The sequence below is a fragment of the Colletotrichum acutatum genome, assembly GCF_030867785.1.
Source record: "Colletotrichum acutatum strain CBS 112980 chromosome Unknown BDZ83scaffold_208, whole genome shotgun sequence".
In the NCBI taxonomy this organism is placed as follows: domain Eukaryota; kingdom Fungi; phylum Ascomycota; class Sordariomycetes; order Glomerellales; family Glomerellaceae; genus Colletotrichum; species Colletotrichum acutatum.
Window position 1 is genome coordinate 1 of NW_026849202.1, and position 15569 is coordinate 15569.

General features: G+C 53.2%; 6 protein-coding genes across 6 annotated transcripts; 4 read left to right on the forward strand and 2 right to left on the reverse strand.

Annotated features, from left to right (window-relative positions):
* Window positions 1–170: 170 nt before the first annotated feature.
* BDZ83DRAFT_593183 (uncharacterized protein) lies at window positions 171–870 on the forward strand (the record flags this gene model as incomplete). Its single annotated transcript, XM_060506603.1, has 2 exons — window positions 171–290; window positions 340–870. Coding segments are annotated over 2 exons (651 nt in total), but the record flags the coding sequence as incomplete, so codon positions are not given.
* A 196-nt stretch (window positions 871–1066) lies between these two features.
* BDZ83DRAFT_724559 (glycosyl hydrolase family 61-domain-containing protein) lies at window positions 1067–2095 on the reverse strand (the record flags this gene model as incomplete). Its single annotated transcript, XM_060512673.1, has 1 exon — window positions 1067–2095. One exon carries the CDS (start codon window positions 2093–2095, stop codon window positions 1067–1069), a length of 1029 nt encoding a protein of 342 aa, XP_060358064.1.
* Window positions 2096–5070: 2975 nt separating this feature from the next.
* BDZ83DRAFT_657709 (uncharacterized protein) lies at window positions 5071–7077 on the forward strand (the record flags this gene model as incomplete). Its single annotated transcript, XM_060510984.1, has 1 exon — window positions 5071–7077. One exon carries the CDS (start codon window positions 5071–5073, stop codon window positions 7075–7077), a length of 2007 nt encoding a protein of 668 aa, XP_060358065.1.
* A 1232-nt stretch (window positions 7078–8309) lies between these two features.
* BDZ83DRAFT_724561 (riboflavin transporter MCH5) lies at window positions 8310–9840 on the forward strand (the record flags this gene model as incomplete). Its single annotated transcript, XM_060512674.1, has 4 exons — window positions 8310–8406; window positions 8477–8707; window positions 8767–8859; window positions 8936–9840. The coding sequence occupies 4 exons, from the start codon at window positions 8310–8312 to the stop codon at window positions 9838–9840; spliced, it is 1326 nt and encodes a 441-aa protein (XP_060358066.1).
* A 945-nt stretch (window positions 9841–10785) lies between these two features.
* Window positions 10786–12871, forward strand: BDZ83DRAFT_642820 (NAD-dependent deacetylase sirtuin-7). The gene is made up of 4 exons (XM_060509640.1): window positions 10786–11206; window positions 11299–11501; window positions 11575–11647; window positions 11768–12871. The coding sequence occupies exons 1-4, from the start codon at window positions 11059–11061 to the stop codon at window positions 12652–12654; spliced, it is 1311 nt and encodes a 436-aa protein (XP_060358067.1). The 5' UTR covers window positions 10786–11058; the 3' UTR covers window positions 12655–12871.
* Window positions 12872–13029: 158 nt separating this feature from the next.
* On the reverse strand, window positions 13030–14959 carry BDZ83DRAFT_758193 (uncharacterized protein; the record flags this gene model as incomplete). The annotated part of the gene is made up of 2 exons (XM_060514994.1): window positions 13030–14760; window positions 14888–14959. 2 exons carry the CDS (start codon window positions 14957–14959, stop codon window positions 13030–13032), a joined length of 1803 nt encoding a protein of 600 aa, XP_060358068.1.
* Window positions 14960–15569: the final 610 nt, after the last annotated feature.

Here is a 15569-nt window from a genome sequence, read left to right on the forward strand (position 1 = left end):
TTTTGATATCAAAGATGGTTGGATCCGCTGGAGCAATGGCTTTTCCCAAAGTCCCTGAGCACGCAGTGATCTCAATATGCTAAAATACATTTTTTTACAGAAGAGTGATTCTTTTGGGTACCCTTGTCCCTACTATGGTCGCCCTTTGACCGCATTTGTCTTGGGTGTTGCTCTTCCAACCGAAAGAGAAGACATACACAATTCGAATCTTAAGCTATGACCCGCTGATTATATATGTTGTTGGGTTTCTGTCATGGGTGGAAAGAGCCTATTTACTACGTCTTGGGCAAGTTCATCTCACCGTCAAGTCTCTCTGGCTGACAAGCTCCTTACAGGAAGCCGTTATTTGAGAGATCGACAGTGTACAACGATGGCGTACAGGAGATAGACATGGAGCGAACAAGCAGCACCGCATATCTTCCTGACAAAGACTGGCTTGTCCAGCGAATCATTAGACGAGCCTCCGAGATTCAGGGCTACACAAACGAGAACCTTCATGAATCGCTACAACTCACGCAATATGGCCCCGACCAGCTCTTCCGTCCCCACGTAGACACTCTCGAGGACAGTGCCAATGAGGCCTTAACACACCAGCTGACAACGATTTTCGCAATCGTTGAAGCCACATGCGATAGATGCGGGACTCAGTTTCCAAATTCTCGCATCAAATGGCCATTGGAAGATCCAAGCTGGTGCAAATATGTAGAATGTGGCGACGTCGAGGCCCTCACATTCAAGGCCGTACCCGGTAACGCATTGTTTTGGAAGAGCTGGACAAACGCTAGGAGCCTTGATCCAAGGACATTACATACTGGTTTACCTCCTGAAAGCGGGGTGAAGACTGGTCTCAACATTTGGACCCACGACTAAATAGGTTGGGTTGTGTGTTACGTGGCTTTCGTCATTAGTTTATCAACGAGGTGTTCAGAAATACTTTCATGAGTATGATACCCATCAAGTACAATCCAACATGTTTGCAACAGTGCTTGTATGTACAATACTACATAAGGTAATTACAAAGCACTTCATATCCAACAGCCCTGTGTTATCTTGAGTTACAACACGATTAAGTGCATTGCGAGTAGTACTGGTTCAAGACTGTGCAGGTCGAGCCAGAAGCACAAACAGTCCCACCAGTCCATCCTTGTCCACCACACTGGCCGTACTTGGGAACGGTCCCAGTACCACCACTCGCAGCCGTGGTCGTGGTCGTTCCAGCTCTGGTGGTTGTCACACCTGCGGCAGTAGTAGTCGTCCTCAATGTAGTCGGGCTGCTGCCACCACTTCCTCCGGCCGGGGTGGCGCTCGACGTCGCGGTGATGCGGGCAGTGCTCTGAGCAACGGTCGAGGCAAGTCCCGAGACCAGGGTAGGACCGGGAACGGGGTAGACGAGAGGGCTCGTGTAGAGGTTGAAAAGAATGCCCGGGTCGTCAGACTTGTACAACGCCGTGCCCTTAACGCCGGCCGGGGCAAGGGAACCTCCTCCAGTGACCTGGAGGTTGAAGCACTGCGGGTACGCCTGCGCGCCATTGACATTGCCGCCAGAGTGGAGAGCAATGATCTCGTGACGGAGCACGTAGTTGCCTGGGGCCAGAGTCGAGGGGATCTGGACGGTCCATGTGAAGTTGTTGGCCATGAGGACATCGTCGGCCCACTTGCCGTTGGTGAGGGACATGTCAATCAAACCACCAGTATCGATCTTGAAGAAATTGAGGGTGGTCTTGTCGACAGACTCACAGTCGCCGGTACATTTGGCAAGATAGTCAATCACCGGGCCCTTGTGTGACTCTGGCCATGTGTTCCAGATGAGCTGGATGTTGGTACCCGCAGCGACAGTGGCGTGTCCGCCGGCCGGGCTTCCGTTCTTGTGGCAGATGATGTCGCCAGTGCCGAAGTTGACTGGTTCAACAAAGCCGTTATCAGGGGCATCGATCTTCCAGCCAACGACAGGACTTGTTGGGGGCGAGTAGGTGAACGCAGGAGAGTCCCAGCCGCGGTAAGCGACGCCATTGGCAACAAGCCAGTCAACGTGGCCGTGGGCCGCGACGGTGGCCGCCAAGGCGAGTAGAATGGAAGAAGGGAGAAAGCTGCCCATGGTTTCGACGGCTCTTCAATTTGCCTGCGTTTCCGAGAATCTGGGTGATGAGCGCTGCCTTGTTCAGGCAGAATGCATTCTAGACAGACGAGGAGCGTGGCATATATAGTGCTGCATTGGTAGTACCAGACGGCGCGTCGACAGCGTCGGAGTCACGGCAATCGATATTAATTAATTGGCACGCGAGCCAAGGTCTTTAGTTCATGGTGAGGCCCAGAACCAAACATCGTACCATCGCGAAGTAGTCACACTGACACGCTGGCGTAGCATGCTAGGCACAACTCCCGAGTCAAGAATAAGACAAGAACCCCCAAGAGAAGTTGTTTCTTCTCAATGTCTCGTTGGTCTCCTGCATTACTCCTTACTTGACAACGCGGCAGACACCTGTCACGAGCACATTCAGACGGGGCGCCATGGTGGAGTGCATTCATCCGTAATGCCTGAATTGGACGTCTGGTATAGTGCTACCCATCACAGTAAGACTTGATTGGGAGGTTCTAGAATAGTTGGGTGGACATTTCGGAGGGAGGTTAGGTGTGGACCTGAAACGTCGGTAGCGAAGAGGCGCCATCGGAAAAGAAAACTGCAGAATTAGGAAATCTCGGTCGACTGCCACCGAGAAAATGTGACGGCACGCAGAAGACCGGGGTTGCATCGGAGCACCGGAGTTGGTGCAATATGATGATTGGTGGTCAAGGGAGAGAGAACCAGCTTCATTCGGAGAACATCTGGTCGGGATGCCAATCCTGCATTCCCTCCGTAAGATTTATCTTCCTTATCGTAATGGGATCTGGAGGAAGAATACCGGCGGCGGCCTGCATGCTTGTGGACATTTGAGATATAAGCAACGAAGTCCATCCGCCAATGCTCCAAACTGGTTCAGAATGCGACGAGAACCTGGATGCTCGTTCCAAATCGTGCCTTCACAGATTAGTGAGGCACAATTGATACTACGAGGCCGCCACCACGCCTTTAGAAGTTTCGTTGCGTTTCTTGTTTTACTTCGGCATCCTTATTTCCATCGAACAGAAACTTAGGTATTTAGATTTGCCAACGATTCCAGGTCATCTTATTTCTAATGAGCCTACGAAGTCTAAATTTCAGGTATAGATACTAGCATGAAAGACCAATCAGTTCTCTCCATGGCACACTCGCCGGGTGAGGTGGAATGGAAGCCAGCAATGCTAACGGTGAGAGTTAGGACCTTCCTTAGAAAGACTGAGTAAAGGCAACCACCATGGTTGGTTTGAGTGGTAGCAATTCTAGAGGTCGGAAACGCCAAATGATCTTAAATGCACATGACATGAACATTCACTTAAAAACTCAGATATATTGTGTGCTCGGAATCGAGGCTCCCAAAGGCTACCCAGGCTGCTAGATATGGTTATCATTTTAAAGCGCGTTTGAGCTCCCTCTCAGACTACTTAGCCTTTGCCTCATGGCCAAACTATAGCCAACTTGGCCTCTCAGGTCCTTTGTCTAAGGTTACTACATCTATGAAGTATCAAAAACGAACCATGTTCCGTGCAAAGCCTCGAAGCTTGGATGTGTCGCCTACTCAAATACTTTGGCATGAGAATCGCCTCCCTGATCCAGCATATCTACGTTTCTTGGCAAGTACTCATCTTCTGAATGAGAAGCCAATTTCAAGTTTTCAGCAGTCGTAGTGGGTATAACTGCACCATTCTCACAAACACCTCCCGACGTCGCTAGTTAACTCTCCTGGGCCTAGGATTTCGAGGCGGCTCGTTCAGTTGGTCTGTCGGATCTGATATTGGGAATGCTAGATGAGTTTTCTTGCCGGCGACTTGACGACCCCGCAGTGTAGAAATTTCATGGAATGACTTGGAGGTATGGCACTTGTAGGTATGGCACTTGGAGTTTCGTGTTAGCTTGATCTCAATGATTAATTCCCTCTATCAACAAGGTCGTCGATACGATTTTCATGGCACATGTGGAATTTATCACTTCGTGATCCAAGCTCCATTTGACACCAACTGTTCATGCACATTTAAATTGACGAGTAAAAGGAAAGGAAAAAAAAACACCTCCAGAAGCGCTTTCGTGTGAAGTACGTAAGGGTACATAGGGACAAAAGTCTCTAGGCGTAGAACTGACTTTTTGGGACTGAGAATGCACTCATGACTAATTGACTCTAGTCGGGAATGACCGTGGGCCAATTGAAGCACCGAGTTCAATCAATGCACGGGCCGTATTTACACATCTTTCGAAGTCGATCACATTAACTTGGGGAAAGAAGGTGTGAGAAGTAAGCTGAATGACCTCCAAGCCATCAAGATATCTCATGTTTGCACGGTGATTTAAAGTTCGCCTTGTCTTTTCGAGGGTTCAATGAAGCTTAATCAAAGTATGTCGACCTCATCGCGCCTACCGTCGTTTTTCCTGTTCTCCACTTGTTGAGGATCAAGAGTTGTGCTTCCGGTCTCATACGCACTCTCAGATGAATATCGTGAGTTCAGCATGAGATTTATGAATGAGTGAGGCGGTCACAAAACACCGCACATTTCCCTCCTGAAGCGCCCCTCAACGACGATCGGGATGACTCATGACGTACACTAAAATACGGAGGACGGACAGAGACAGAAAAGTCTCCATTATACTCATTTCTAGATCATTTCTAGAAGCATCGTGACTAATTATCAAATCCCATTGTGATTGAAGATCCGGGAGAGTGCACCGAAATAGGCCTTGAAACTAACAACGTGTCTTCAGGTTGCAGTGCTAGACCCCTGTCAGGGGGCGGTTTGTCACCGTGAGACAAATTAGGGTGGCATGAGCGGCCCCTGCATCAATGCGATCTCCGGGCCAATTTTGTTTACTTCACGTGATCTCCAGTGGGGGAATTTCCTCCCCCCTTTGGCCTTGGGAACTTCGTCGATTCCGAAAGAATTGAACACGATCACCTTGACTTTAACCTCCCAAAAGGAAGGGGTCAAGCAGTGCGGAAACACACCATGTCGACGACCAAACATGAACGGAACAACGAGGAGTGGAAGGGCCCGCGACGGCTTCCCTCCGTCAAGGAGAAGCTGTCAAGCTTCGTGCGGCGCGGCCGGGAAAAAGCAAAGAAGACAACATTGTCTGTCTTGGGCGAGTCACGACAGGAGCGACCATCCCTGGACGAGAGCATGAAGGCCCTCCCGAGGGTTCAGGTGTCAGATTTCGGGACCTCGAGTCTCGAGATTGACCTGCAGTCCCTCGAGGCTTTCCGTATTGCGCCGTCGCAGCCCGCGAGGAGCACAGAGCAGGCGAAGCAGGTCAAGAAGACTTCTTCGCGAACTTCGACAATGACCCCCATCGCCGACATGTTTGCCAGGAGGGCGACGACGGCTGCATTATCCACGGTCGACATGAGGACGCTGAACAAATCCTCGCCATCACTACTCACCTCTGTCGCCAGCAGCAAGCCCGCCGAAGCACGTCGCCCTGGTCAAGCTCCCTCCATGTCTTCGAGATCTACTGTTGTTGCTACTGCTGCTGCACCGAGCACTGCATCGAGCGTGATCATCATCAACAACAGCTCGACCGGCCAGCCCCAATCACACACCTCAAAACCATGGCCACCACCAGAGACTCCCCGCACAGCTGCAGCACCCATCCGCACTCAATCTTCCACGGCATCGACCTCGACATCGAACCAGCCAAACAAACTGCCGCTTCGCGAACCGCCACGACGCGCCGCTTTCGTGCCGGCCTACGTCCCGTCACGGGCCGCCCCAATCGTCACGCCAGTTGAGCCTGTCATTAGGCCCCACCACCAAAATTCCGACACCGTTGCCAGACAGCAACGGCTGCAGCATAACACGGAAAAGCGCCACTCGAATCCCTCAGGAATGCCCTCGTCGTCAACAACAACCACGACCGCCCCGGCTCCGAATAAGCTCCTCCTCGCAGAAATCGTCAATACAGACCGCAGACGGTCTTGGCAACCGGCGCCGACATCGGTCCCATCAGCTGCGGGAACGCCCACATCGTCCGGCCCGCCATCCGCATCCGCCCCGTGGCGTGGTCGCGACCTTGATGGCAGCAGCAGCAAGAGAGCATCATCCCGCATCGCCTCGGACCGCCTCGCCTGGATCCGGGAGCTCGAGGAGGGCAAGAAGAAGAAGTCGACGATCAATGGCGATCTCCCCGTTCTCAGGAACATGCAGGGCAGCGTGGCAGATAAACTGGCCAAGTTTGAGCAGCAGAAGCAGCAGCAACAAATCCAGCAGATTCCGCTCACGCGGTCCAACTCAACCAGGAGCCGCATCTCGTCCGTCGCCGACACCACCTTCTCTTCGTACAACGGCCCTGCCACCGCCCGATCGTCTCTCGATACCTGTCGCACCTCCTCCGTTTTCTCGCACTATGACGACTCGTTCCGCGAGAAGATGGAGATCATCACGGGAGCTGCCAACAAGACGGCCGACGAGGAGAATGAGGAGAAGCCTGCCCTGAACAAGGTCACGGCCACTTTTGTGCCGATCGAAAAGAAGGAGCCCATTGTGGCACCTGCCACCCAGGCCGCGGAAGACGAAAGCGCCGCAAAGACCGCCCCCGAGGATGTCGCGCCTGTCTCACCAGTAGTGGAGAAGATTGAGTCCCCCACGACCGATGCACCCATCCCGGCAGATGTTCCTTTTCCGGAAGATGTTGAAGAGAAGGTCGCCCCAGTCGAGGTCCCGACCATCTCTGTGTCATCAGAGACCGAGAAGATGGAGTCCACCACAAGCGAGGCTCCTCTTGCCGCGGATGTTCCTCTTCCAGAGGATGTTGAGGTCGAGGAGAAGCCCGCCTCCGAGGAAGTCTCGTCTGTCTCTGTGTCAGTGGAGAAGGCGGAGCCCATCGCGATCGATGCCGAACGTGCGGCGGATGAAGCAGCCAAGGAGAAGCCCGCTGTGGCCGACGTCTCCACTGCCGTCGTGGTAGCCGACGAGATGACTAAGCCTACCTGCGCCGATGAGCCTCAAACCATTTGATTTTGGTCGATTATTTTATTTGGACGACAGAGTGTGTCCGCATTTTTGTTTTGTTTTATTTTACATCCGAAGAGATGTAGGCGCGCAGCGCACAGTTTGATACCAGTAGAGTTTTCTCTACTCTTTTGCATGATATTCCCCCCGATCCCCAAAGACAATCCGCTGAGACTAGATTCTCCAGCGCTGGGTTTTGTTAGTAGCGTTTTTATTCACCAGGCTTGGGAGTTTGCATCGTTTCTTGTGTACTAGTTGTAAGATGATAATGATAAGATGTCTATAACGATGGAAATTCAAATTGCTTTGAGCTCCGGCGATATTGCCGAAAGAAGTTACTTGAAGTCACGATGTGAGCTGAAGTGAGGGAACAGCACTGATGTTATGCGCAGATAGTCAGAATTTGGTATACTTGTGCACTGATCATGTACTCGTCAAGCTATCGTGGGGACATGCATTCCTGCAAGCGTTAGTTGCGTCTAGCCGATGTCAATGACGTTTTACCCACTTCTGTCTAAATCCGGTCGCGAACATTCTTTGATATTACGATTGGCATTAATGATATGTTTTCACTTGCTGACTCGAGGTTTCTGATAGATGAAGACAACTGCGGGATCAACCGGTCAATCAACTTACATACTGGCGCATTCACCGTCCCTTCGATGATGCAACATGAGCTCATAGAATGCGATTCTCCCATCGCAGCATGAGAAAACATCTAGATAATCCCCTTGAGAAGAGTATATTAAACCGTTGGCCTATCACCTGCAACCTTGACATATTGTTCAGCTGCCCTTCTACTGTCAAGATGGAGGCTGGCTTATCAGCAAGCTCCGGTGACATTTCGCGACTAATTCCCTTAAGTGCCCAGATAAGAAGGTGGGGACGTTCCCGCGCTGATCGCAGTCGGTGCGTTCCGGTTTTGCTTCCCCTCAACAACTCGGACCGGTCCGGCGGTCTCCATTTCCACCGATGACCGGCCATTGCCCGCTCCACGCACCAGAGGTCAAACGGCAGTGGTCCCTTCGTCCGCATGTTCATGTTTGAGTTGTCTCTTGCCTTGCGCTCTTGTTGTTAGGATTCTTGGCCGTTAGAGTTGCCTTGTGCAAGTAAGACTCTGAGACAAGTTTTCCACTCTTGAACGAGGGCGTACGAACGTTAAGTTCAGGACCATGCAGCAAATTCGCAACGACAACCAGGAAAAGGGCGCGGAGAAACAAGCCGAATCTAGTCCCGCGATGCCGCGCCGGTTCTCGAACGATCACGCAAGCATCGAAGCTTTTCCCGGTGCCCCTCAACCCACACTTCACACTCCAAAGACCGCATTGGTCACAAGTGAGTTCGAGCCAACTCATGCTCTTCGGTCTCGAAAGCCCTTCGAACGAGCTCTAATGAGATATTGTAGACAATGAGCTCCACGACGATGATATCGGGTACCCCGAAGGCGGGTACCAGGCTTGGATGGTGGTAATCGGCGCGTGGTGCGCCATGATCCCGCCGATGGGCATCCTCAACACCATTTCCGTGCTACAAGGCTGGCTGCTGCAAAATGAGCTCAAAGGAGTACCTGAAAGCAAAGCGGGATGGATCTTTTCTTGTTACGCGTTTTTCATCACGGCTTGCGGGGCACAAGTTGGTCGGTATTCCCCGGTGTGCCTACAGCCCAATCAAGACTGATGATGGAGTCATCTACAGGACCGGTATTCGACGCATTTGATATCAGAGTGCTCCTCATCCCAGGCTCCATCGGCATGATTGCATCGATGATCTTCCTCAGCTTGTCGACAGGTAAACACCCAACATCAACCTCCTACCAACAACACCATGGTCCGTATCAGAACTAACCTGACGCCTACGTACCCAGAATTCTACCAAATGCTCCTATCCTTCGGCGTCTGCGGCGGCATCAGCGCCGCATTCCTCTTCAACCCAGCCCTCTCCGCTATAGGCCACTGGTTCTGCGAGCGCCGCGCCTTCGCGACTGGCGTAGCCTGCACGGCCGGCGGCCTCGGCGGCATCGGCTTCTCCCTCATCATCCAGTACCTCGCGCCCCGCATCGGCTTCCCCTGGGCCATACGCATCATCGCCTTCATCTCGACGGGCAGCCTGATCGTCACCAACATTTTCCTCCGGAAACGCCTGCCGCCCAAACGGAAAGCCAAGGCCCTGATCGACTTCCGCCTCCTGCGCGACCTCAAGTTCGGCGTTACCGTGGTGGCCGTCTTCTTCGTCGAGTTCACCGTCTTCATCCCGTACTCGTACATATCATCCTACGCTATCGAAAAGGGGCTGGGCCTGCAGAAATCCTTCCTCCTCAACGTTCTGCTCAACGCCGGCGCGATACCGGGCCGGATGTTGCCGGGTTACATTGCTGACCGCGTCGGCGCCTTCAACACAATGTGCGTCACGTCCCTGTGCTGCGGCGTCTTGATTCTGGGACTGTGGCTGGCCGCCGGCGACGTGGACGCCAAGATCATGTCTTTCACCACGCTGTTTGGCTTCTGGTCCGGGGCCGCCATCAGCTTGTCGCCGGTGTGCATCTCCCGCGTCTGCAAAATTGAGGACTACGGCAAATCGACGGGTATGGCGTACTTTATTGCGAGCTTTGGTGCGCTAGTGGGCATTCCCTTGGCAGGGTTCCTGTTGGAGACGGGGACCGAGCCGTATAGGAACTTGATCATCTTCGCGGGGGCGGCGTATATGGTTGCATTTGTTGCATTCTGTGGTGCTAGGGGCATCGCGGGCGGGTGGAAACCAGCATTATTCTAGAGAAGGAACCGCCATCTGTGGGTGAACCCTATGAACTGGAAAGCCAGGCGGCGAGAAGACGCATTGAAGCAACTGAGTGACAGGAAAGGATGCCGAGTAAAGGATTTAGCAGCATTGATCCTGGCATTGATGATAGCATTGATAATTGCGAGAATAGTAGCAGTGGCAGCAGCGTTGTTCGTCGTATTGAGAACATAAGGTAGCTAGCTCAGTTACTTGACCCATTTGCCAGGGTACCGCAACGAAGTGGTGTCAACTGTCAAGCAAGAATTGATGTATATGTTTCTCGCAACCTATCGTTGCACAAAATATTCATCATAATGATTGTGCCTACATGGTCAAGCTGTCAAATCATTTCGGCTGCGATATGAACCACAGCTCGTTATTCACAATTTTTCGTCGATCGAAGTGCGGGAATGCCGGACTCCACCAGCCGGAGATGAGATTCCTTTCCGCCACATCGCGCACCAAGCCTGCAATCTTGCAAGTGGGCTTGAACATGATTGAGATGATGGTATCCAAGACCGATTACAGCTTTCTGCTTAGACAAAAAGTCATTTCACTAGATAGCTCAATTCACTTTGACAACTTCTCTACCTGAACGAGCGGACAAGAAGGAGTGTTGGTGGAGGGGCTTTAGTCAGACTGTGCCTGTCGACCAATGCGGTACTTTGCTCCCTCCATTTCCACAGAACTGCTTACCCGCATTTTAACTCATTGGAACGTATTAATCGCCGTTTGAATTCCTGCTTAGCCAGAAATGGCAATCATTGTCCGGTCGCTTTGAAATATTGTAGCGGGAATAAACCCAACAAACCCGAGACAGGCTTGAGATGACATGCGTATAAGAGGCGTATGCATTAAACGGGCTCATGCTGTGTACTCCAAACTTTCACCACCACTAACACCCATTCATGATCACTCAGCTAGCGCTAAGCCATACCTCACACACTAGCACGGCTTATCAAAAGTTGGAAGAGGAGGTGATGGCTGCCTAATCATGATTGAAAAGTCCCAATGTCCAATCAAAAATTGCGTAGCCAATATCACTGATCTTCAACAACACGATGACCCTTCATCGCGATTTCATTAAAGAGGGTCCCGTCTGATAGATCGAGTTCACATTGGATAACTTGCCCATTGGTCTCTATTGGTCAACCTGAAGAACTCCTCACCCTCCAAGAACGGATTTCAGTTTCTCGAATCTTGTATTACGCCATGGCAGACAGCGCGCCCAGAGAGGCCGAGCCGGAGCGACGCGAGGCTCTCGACATCCTCGACGCCAAAGCCTCACAGTTGGTAGAGCTCATCAAGAAAAGCAAGCACTTCATTGCCTTCACCGGCGCAGGAATCTCCACCTCTGCAGGTAAGTTAAACATCCCTAAGCCGAAAGAAGTGACCCAGCTATACCACACCTCGAGTTTCCGTAAGATTCAGAGCTGAATAATTATGACTCAGGAATCCCCGACTTCCGCGGACCAGAAGGTGCCTGGACACTTAGAGCTCAGGGAAGGCAGAGAACGGGCAAGACGACGAGCACGCTCCAGGCCATCCCAACCAAGACGCACATGGCGCTCGTCGAGCTGCAGGACCGCGGCATCTTGAAATATCTCGTCAATCAAAACTGCGACGGCTTGCACCGGAAGAGTGGGATTCTTCCAGTGAGTCCTAGGTTTATCAATGCTGGGGATCTGGAGAGCTTGATCCGACAATGGCTTACGCTCGTCTCTTCAGGAGAAGATTTCCGAGCTTCATGGGAACAGTAACCGCGAATATTGCAAAGACTGCGGTAAAGAATTCCTCCGAGGTATTGTCTCTCCTTTTCTTTACCGTATTCTCTTTCGCCATTCCTGTTGCGGTTTATGGCTCCTCAACTCGCCCCGACTTCAACCTCACATCACGACAGACATTGACGAAAACAAACCAGACTTCCGCGCCGTAGCAACCTACGAAAAATCGATCCGCGACCACCGTACAGGCCGCAAATGCCCCCTCTGTAACGGCACCCTCCTCGACACAATCATAAACTTTGGCGAATACCTCCCCGCCGAACCCCTCGCCCTCGCCCGCTCCAACGCAAGAAAAGCAGACCTCTGTCTCGCTCTCGGCTCCTCTCTAACCGTGCCCCCCGCCTGCACGATCCCCGAGACCGTCGGGAAGAAAAAGCGCACAAAGACGTACCCGAACGGCGGGACGCTCGTGATTTGTAACTTGCAGAGTACGCCCCTGGATCACCTGAGCGAGGCGCTGCGCGTGTGGGCGACGACGGATGATTTGATGGTCCGGGTTATGGAGAAACTGGAGATCCCGATCCCGCGCTTCGTGCTGAGGCGGAGGCTGGTGGTGGAGATGATGATGACGGGAGAGGAGAGGTATCAGCTTACGGCGAGGGGGGTTGACGTCGACGGCACGCCCGCGAGCTTTTTGCAGTCTGTGAAGATGCAAGGGAACAGGCGCGTTGGGCGGACCGAGCCGTTTACCATTTCGTTCCGGGGGGAGGCGGTTGCTGAGGCCGAGATCAAGGTAGAGCTGGAGTTTATGGGACACTATGGTGAGCCTGTCTTGGAGATTGTGATGGAGTATAATGGAGAGGAGAAGCTGGAGAGGATGTATCTGCTGGAATATGACCCTTCGATTGGGGCTTGGAAGGTTAGTAGACAAGATGATGGGACTTTTGCTGGGCGGGGTGGCACGGCTGACACAGACGAGGACATGGAGGATTCACTGATGATTTCGGCTGAGGATGCGGGTGTGCCCAGCCATATCATCGCCTCGTCTGCGGCCAGTGAGGTCATCGACCTGACTTCACCATAAGGTAGTGTGCCTGCTTGTGGAGGACCCTCTAGTTACTGCTTCATCCAGCATGAGAAGTAGCTCTCAGTAGCCAGGACTGCGAAGGAAATTAGTCATGCCATGTCTCTCAAGATGAACCAAACCCTTGAAGATACATGTAACGAGCAATGGTCCATGGATCACAACTTTGCAAGTGGCACCCGAGAAGAACAGATATATCATCAACATGGCTGCATGAAAGCAGCATTACTCAATTTTTGTAAGGTACGACTATCGCTATGAACACGCATTACATATCCCATATCCACATTGTGTCGTGTGAACGTTAATTTTCATGAATTACACATTAAACAAAAAGCTTGCTTGAACGTCCATTAAGCATGCGCATGGTTCGTATCAGAGCAGAGCAGCAACCACGACACCAGCGGCTGCGGCCAAGATGCCGGAGCCGAGACGATCAGCAGCGTTGGTGACCTGGACCGGACCAGTGGTGGTCTTGCTGGGCGAGGCGACGGGCGTGGTGGCAGCGGGCGGAGGGGTACCGGCAGGAGGAGTACCGGCAGGAGGAGTACCGGCAGGGGGAGTCCCGGCAGGAGGGGTAGAAGGTGTGCCAGCCGGAGGGGGAACGGGAGTACCGGCGGGAGGGGTGCCAGCTGGCGGAGCAGGGTGAGTGCTAGCTGGAGGCGCGGGAGGAGTGTCAGCCGGGGGAGTACCAGCAGGAGGCGCCGGGTGGGTGCTGGCGGGAGGAGCAGGAGGGGTTCCAGCAGGTGGAGTGCCAGCGGGCGGTGGAGGAGGCGGGCTGCTGGGCGCGGGGTGCACAGTGGTGAAAGTGTGAGGCACGCTCTCGGTGACAGGGCAGATGGTGGTAGAGACGGGAATAGTCTCGGTGGTGGTGTGAGGACCCTCGGGGCAGTTGGGGGTATCGGGAGGGCATCTGGTGATGGTATGAACCCTGGTAGTGTAAACCGTGGAAGTCGTCCAGGTCGTTGGTGGAGGAACAGGGTGGGTGGGAACTGGCTTTGTAGACTCCTCGGTGACGGGGCAGATGGTCGTCGACACGGCGATGGTCTTGGTTGTGGTGACAGGAGTGTGAGGGCAATTTGTGACGCTGGGAGGGCATCTTGTCACGGTCTCAACAGTTGTAGTGTAGACGGTGGAAGTGGTCAGCTTGCTGGTGCGAGTCTTGGTGTAAGGAGGCTTCTCGGTCGTTGTGTTGGCGTAAGGGGTCGTGGTGGGAGGAGGAGGGACCCAGGTGGAAGACTTGCTGGGGTGAGGGTGGTGGCTCTTGGTCGTGCTCTCTCCCTTGGTGCTGCTGACGGCAGTCTCGGTGGTACAATCCTCAGTTGTAGTAGGAGGGGGAGGAGGGACGTGAGTCGTGGGGGGCTTGCTTGAGTGTGAGTGTTGGCTCTTGGTGCTCACAGACGTCTCGGTGGTGCAATCCTCTGTGGTAGTGGGAGGAGGAGGAGGGACGTGAGTCGTGGGGGGTTTGCTAGAGTGTGAATGATGGCTCTTGGTGCTCACGGTCGTCTCGGTGGTGCAGTCTTCAGTCGTCGTGCTGTGGACCTTAGTCGAGCTGACAACGGTGGACAAAGTGGTGCAGTCCTCCGATGAAGTGGTTGTGCTGTGGACTTTGGTGCTGCTGACGGCGGTGGAAGAGGTAGTGCAGTCTTCGGAGGAGGTGGAAGTGCTGTGCTCCTTAGTCGAGCTGACAGCTGTTGACGACGTAGTGCAGTCCTCAGAGGAGGTGGAGGTGCTGTGAACCTTGGTGCTGCTGACCCAGGTGGACGATGTGCTCGTCTCAGAAGTAACGGGAGTCGAGGATGAATGCTCCTTGGAAGACCAAGTAGTCTTGGAAGCCTCAGTGGTACTGACGGTGGTTGGGGGAGCGGGAGTGCTGGTAGTCCACGGGGCCGAGGTGCTGGTGGTGGGAGGAGCTGTTGTGCTCAAACTGTAGGTGATGCAGGAGCAGGCAGAGGAGACAGCCTTGACATCTCCAGCACAGTTGTTGAAGTCGGTTGGGATAGCAGCGGCAGCAGTGGTGGTTCCGTGGAGGAACTCAACGCAGAAACCCTTGGCCTCTTCAGCGAAGCGCTCGTCAATGAGGTTGCGGTAGCACCCATCGTGTTCCTGTAATGGATTAGTGGAGAGTTCTCATGATAGGTCTATTTCATCCTATCAACCAGTGACTGAATAAGACGAAATAGGTAATATAATATGGTTTAGTCAAAGTAGACAGGGGTATGAGTAGACGTACACAATAGGGGTATTCCCAAGCATTGACGGACGCCAGGGCAATGGCGCCCAGTCCTATGTAAAGGCCGCGCATATTGGATCTTGTTCTTTTGGAAGCGAATGACAGGGACTTTGAAAGTCTACTAGTTAATTGGAGCGAGAGGACGATTTACTCGTAGCGACCGTGGGTAAGGAGAGAAAGAGGAGACATGAACCAGACTCTCGGCGCGGCGAAGGGGACTTTATCAAAAAGTAGACGAGGGTGTGGATGGTTGGCGGTTGCTGGAGGCTACGTCGGGCCACGGCGGGGAGTGATGCATCCATCACCCATCATCCATCCATCCATCCATCCCACCAGGGCGGGCTGGCTAGCAGAATACGAGCTGGAGCCGCAGCACGGCTCGTGGTTGATCTCTTGGTTGCCTTTTACCCATGTTCCCACCCAGCCATCGCACGAGATGAGGCACCATGTCGATATGCAAGGTAACAGTAGTGCCCTCGCTGTCAGGCCGGGCTACATCATGGGCCATGGCATAGTTGCCAGTCAGCAGAAGGTTGCGCCGGTGGTCTGCTAGCGAGCCCGAGACCATTCACACCACGAAGGGCAAGTTCGAGGTCGGCCAGTCACCGGTCAACCATCGGTGATTCTGTCGAGTTTGGGTACATGGCGTGTGGGCGATGGCGGCGTCCGTCAGCTCGTACCG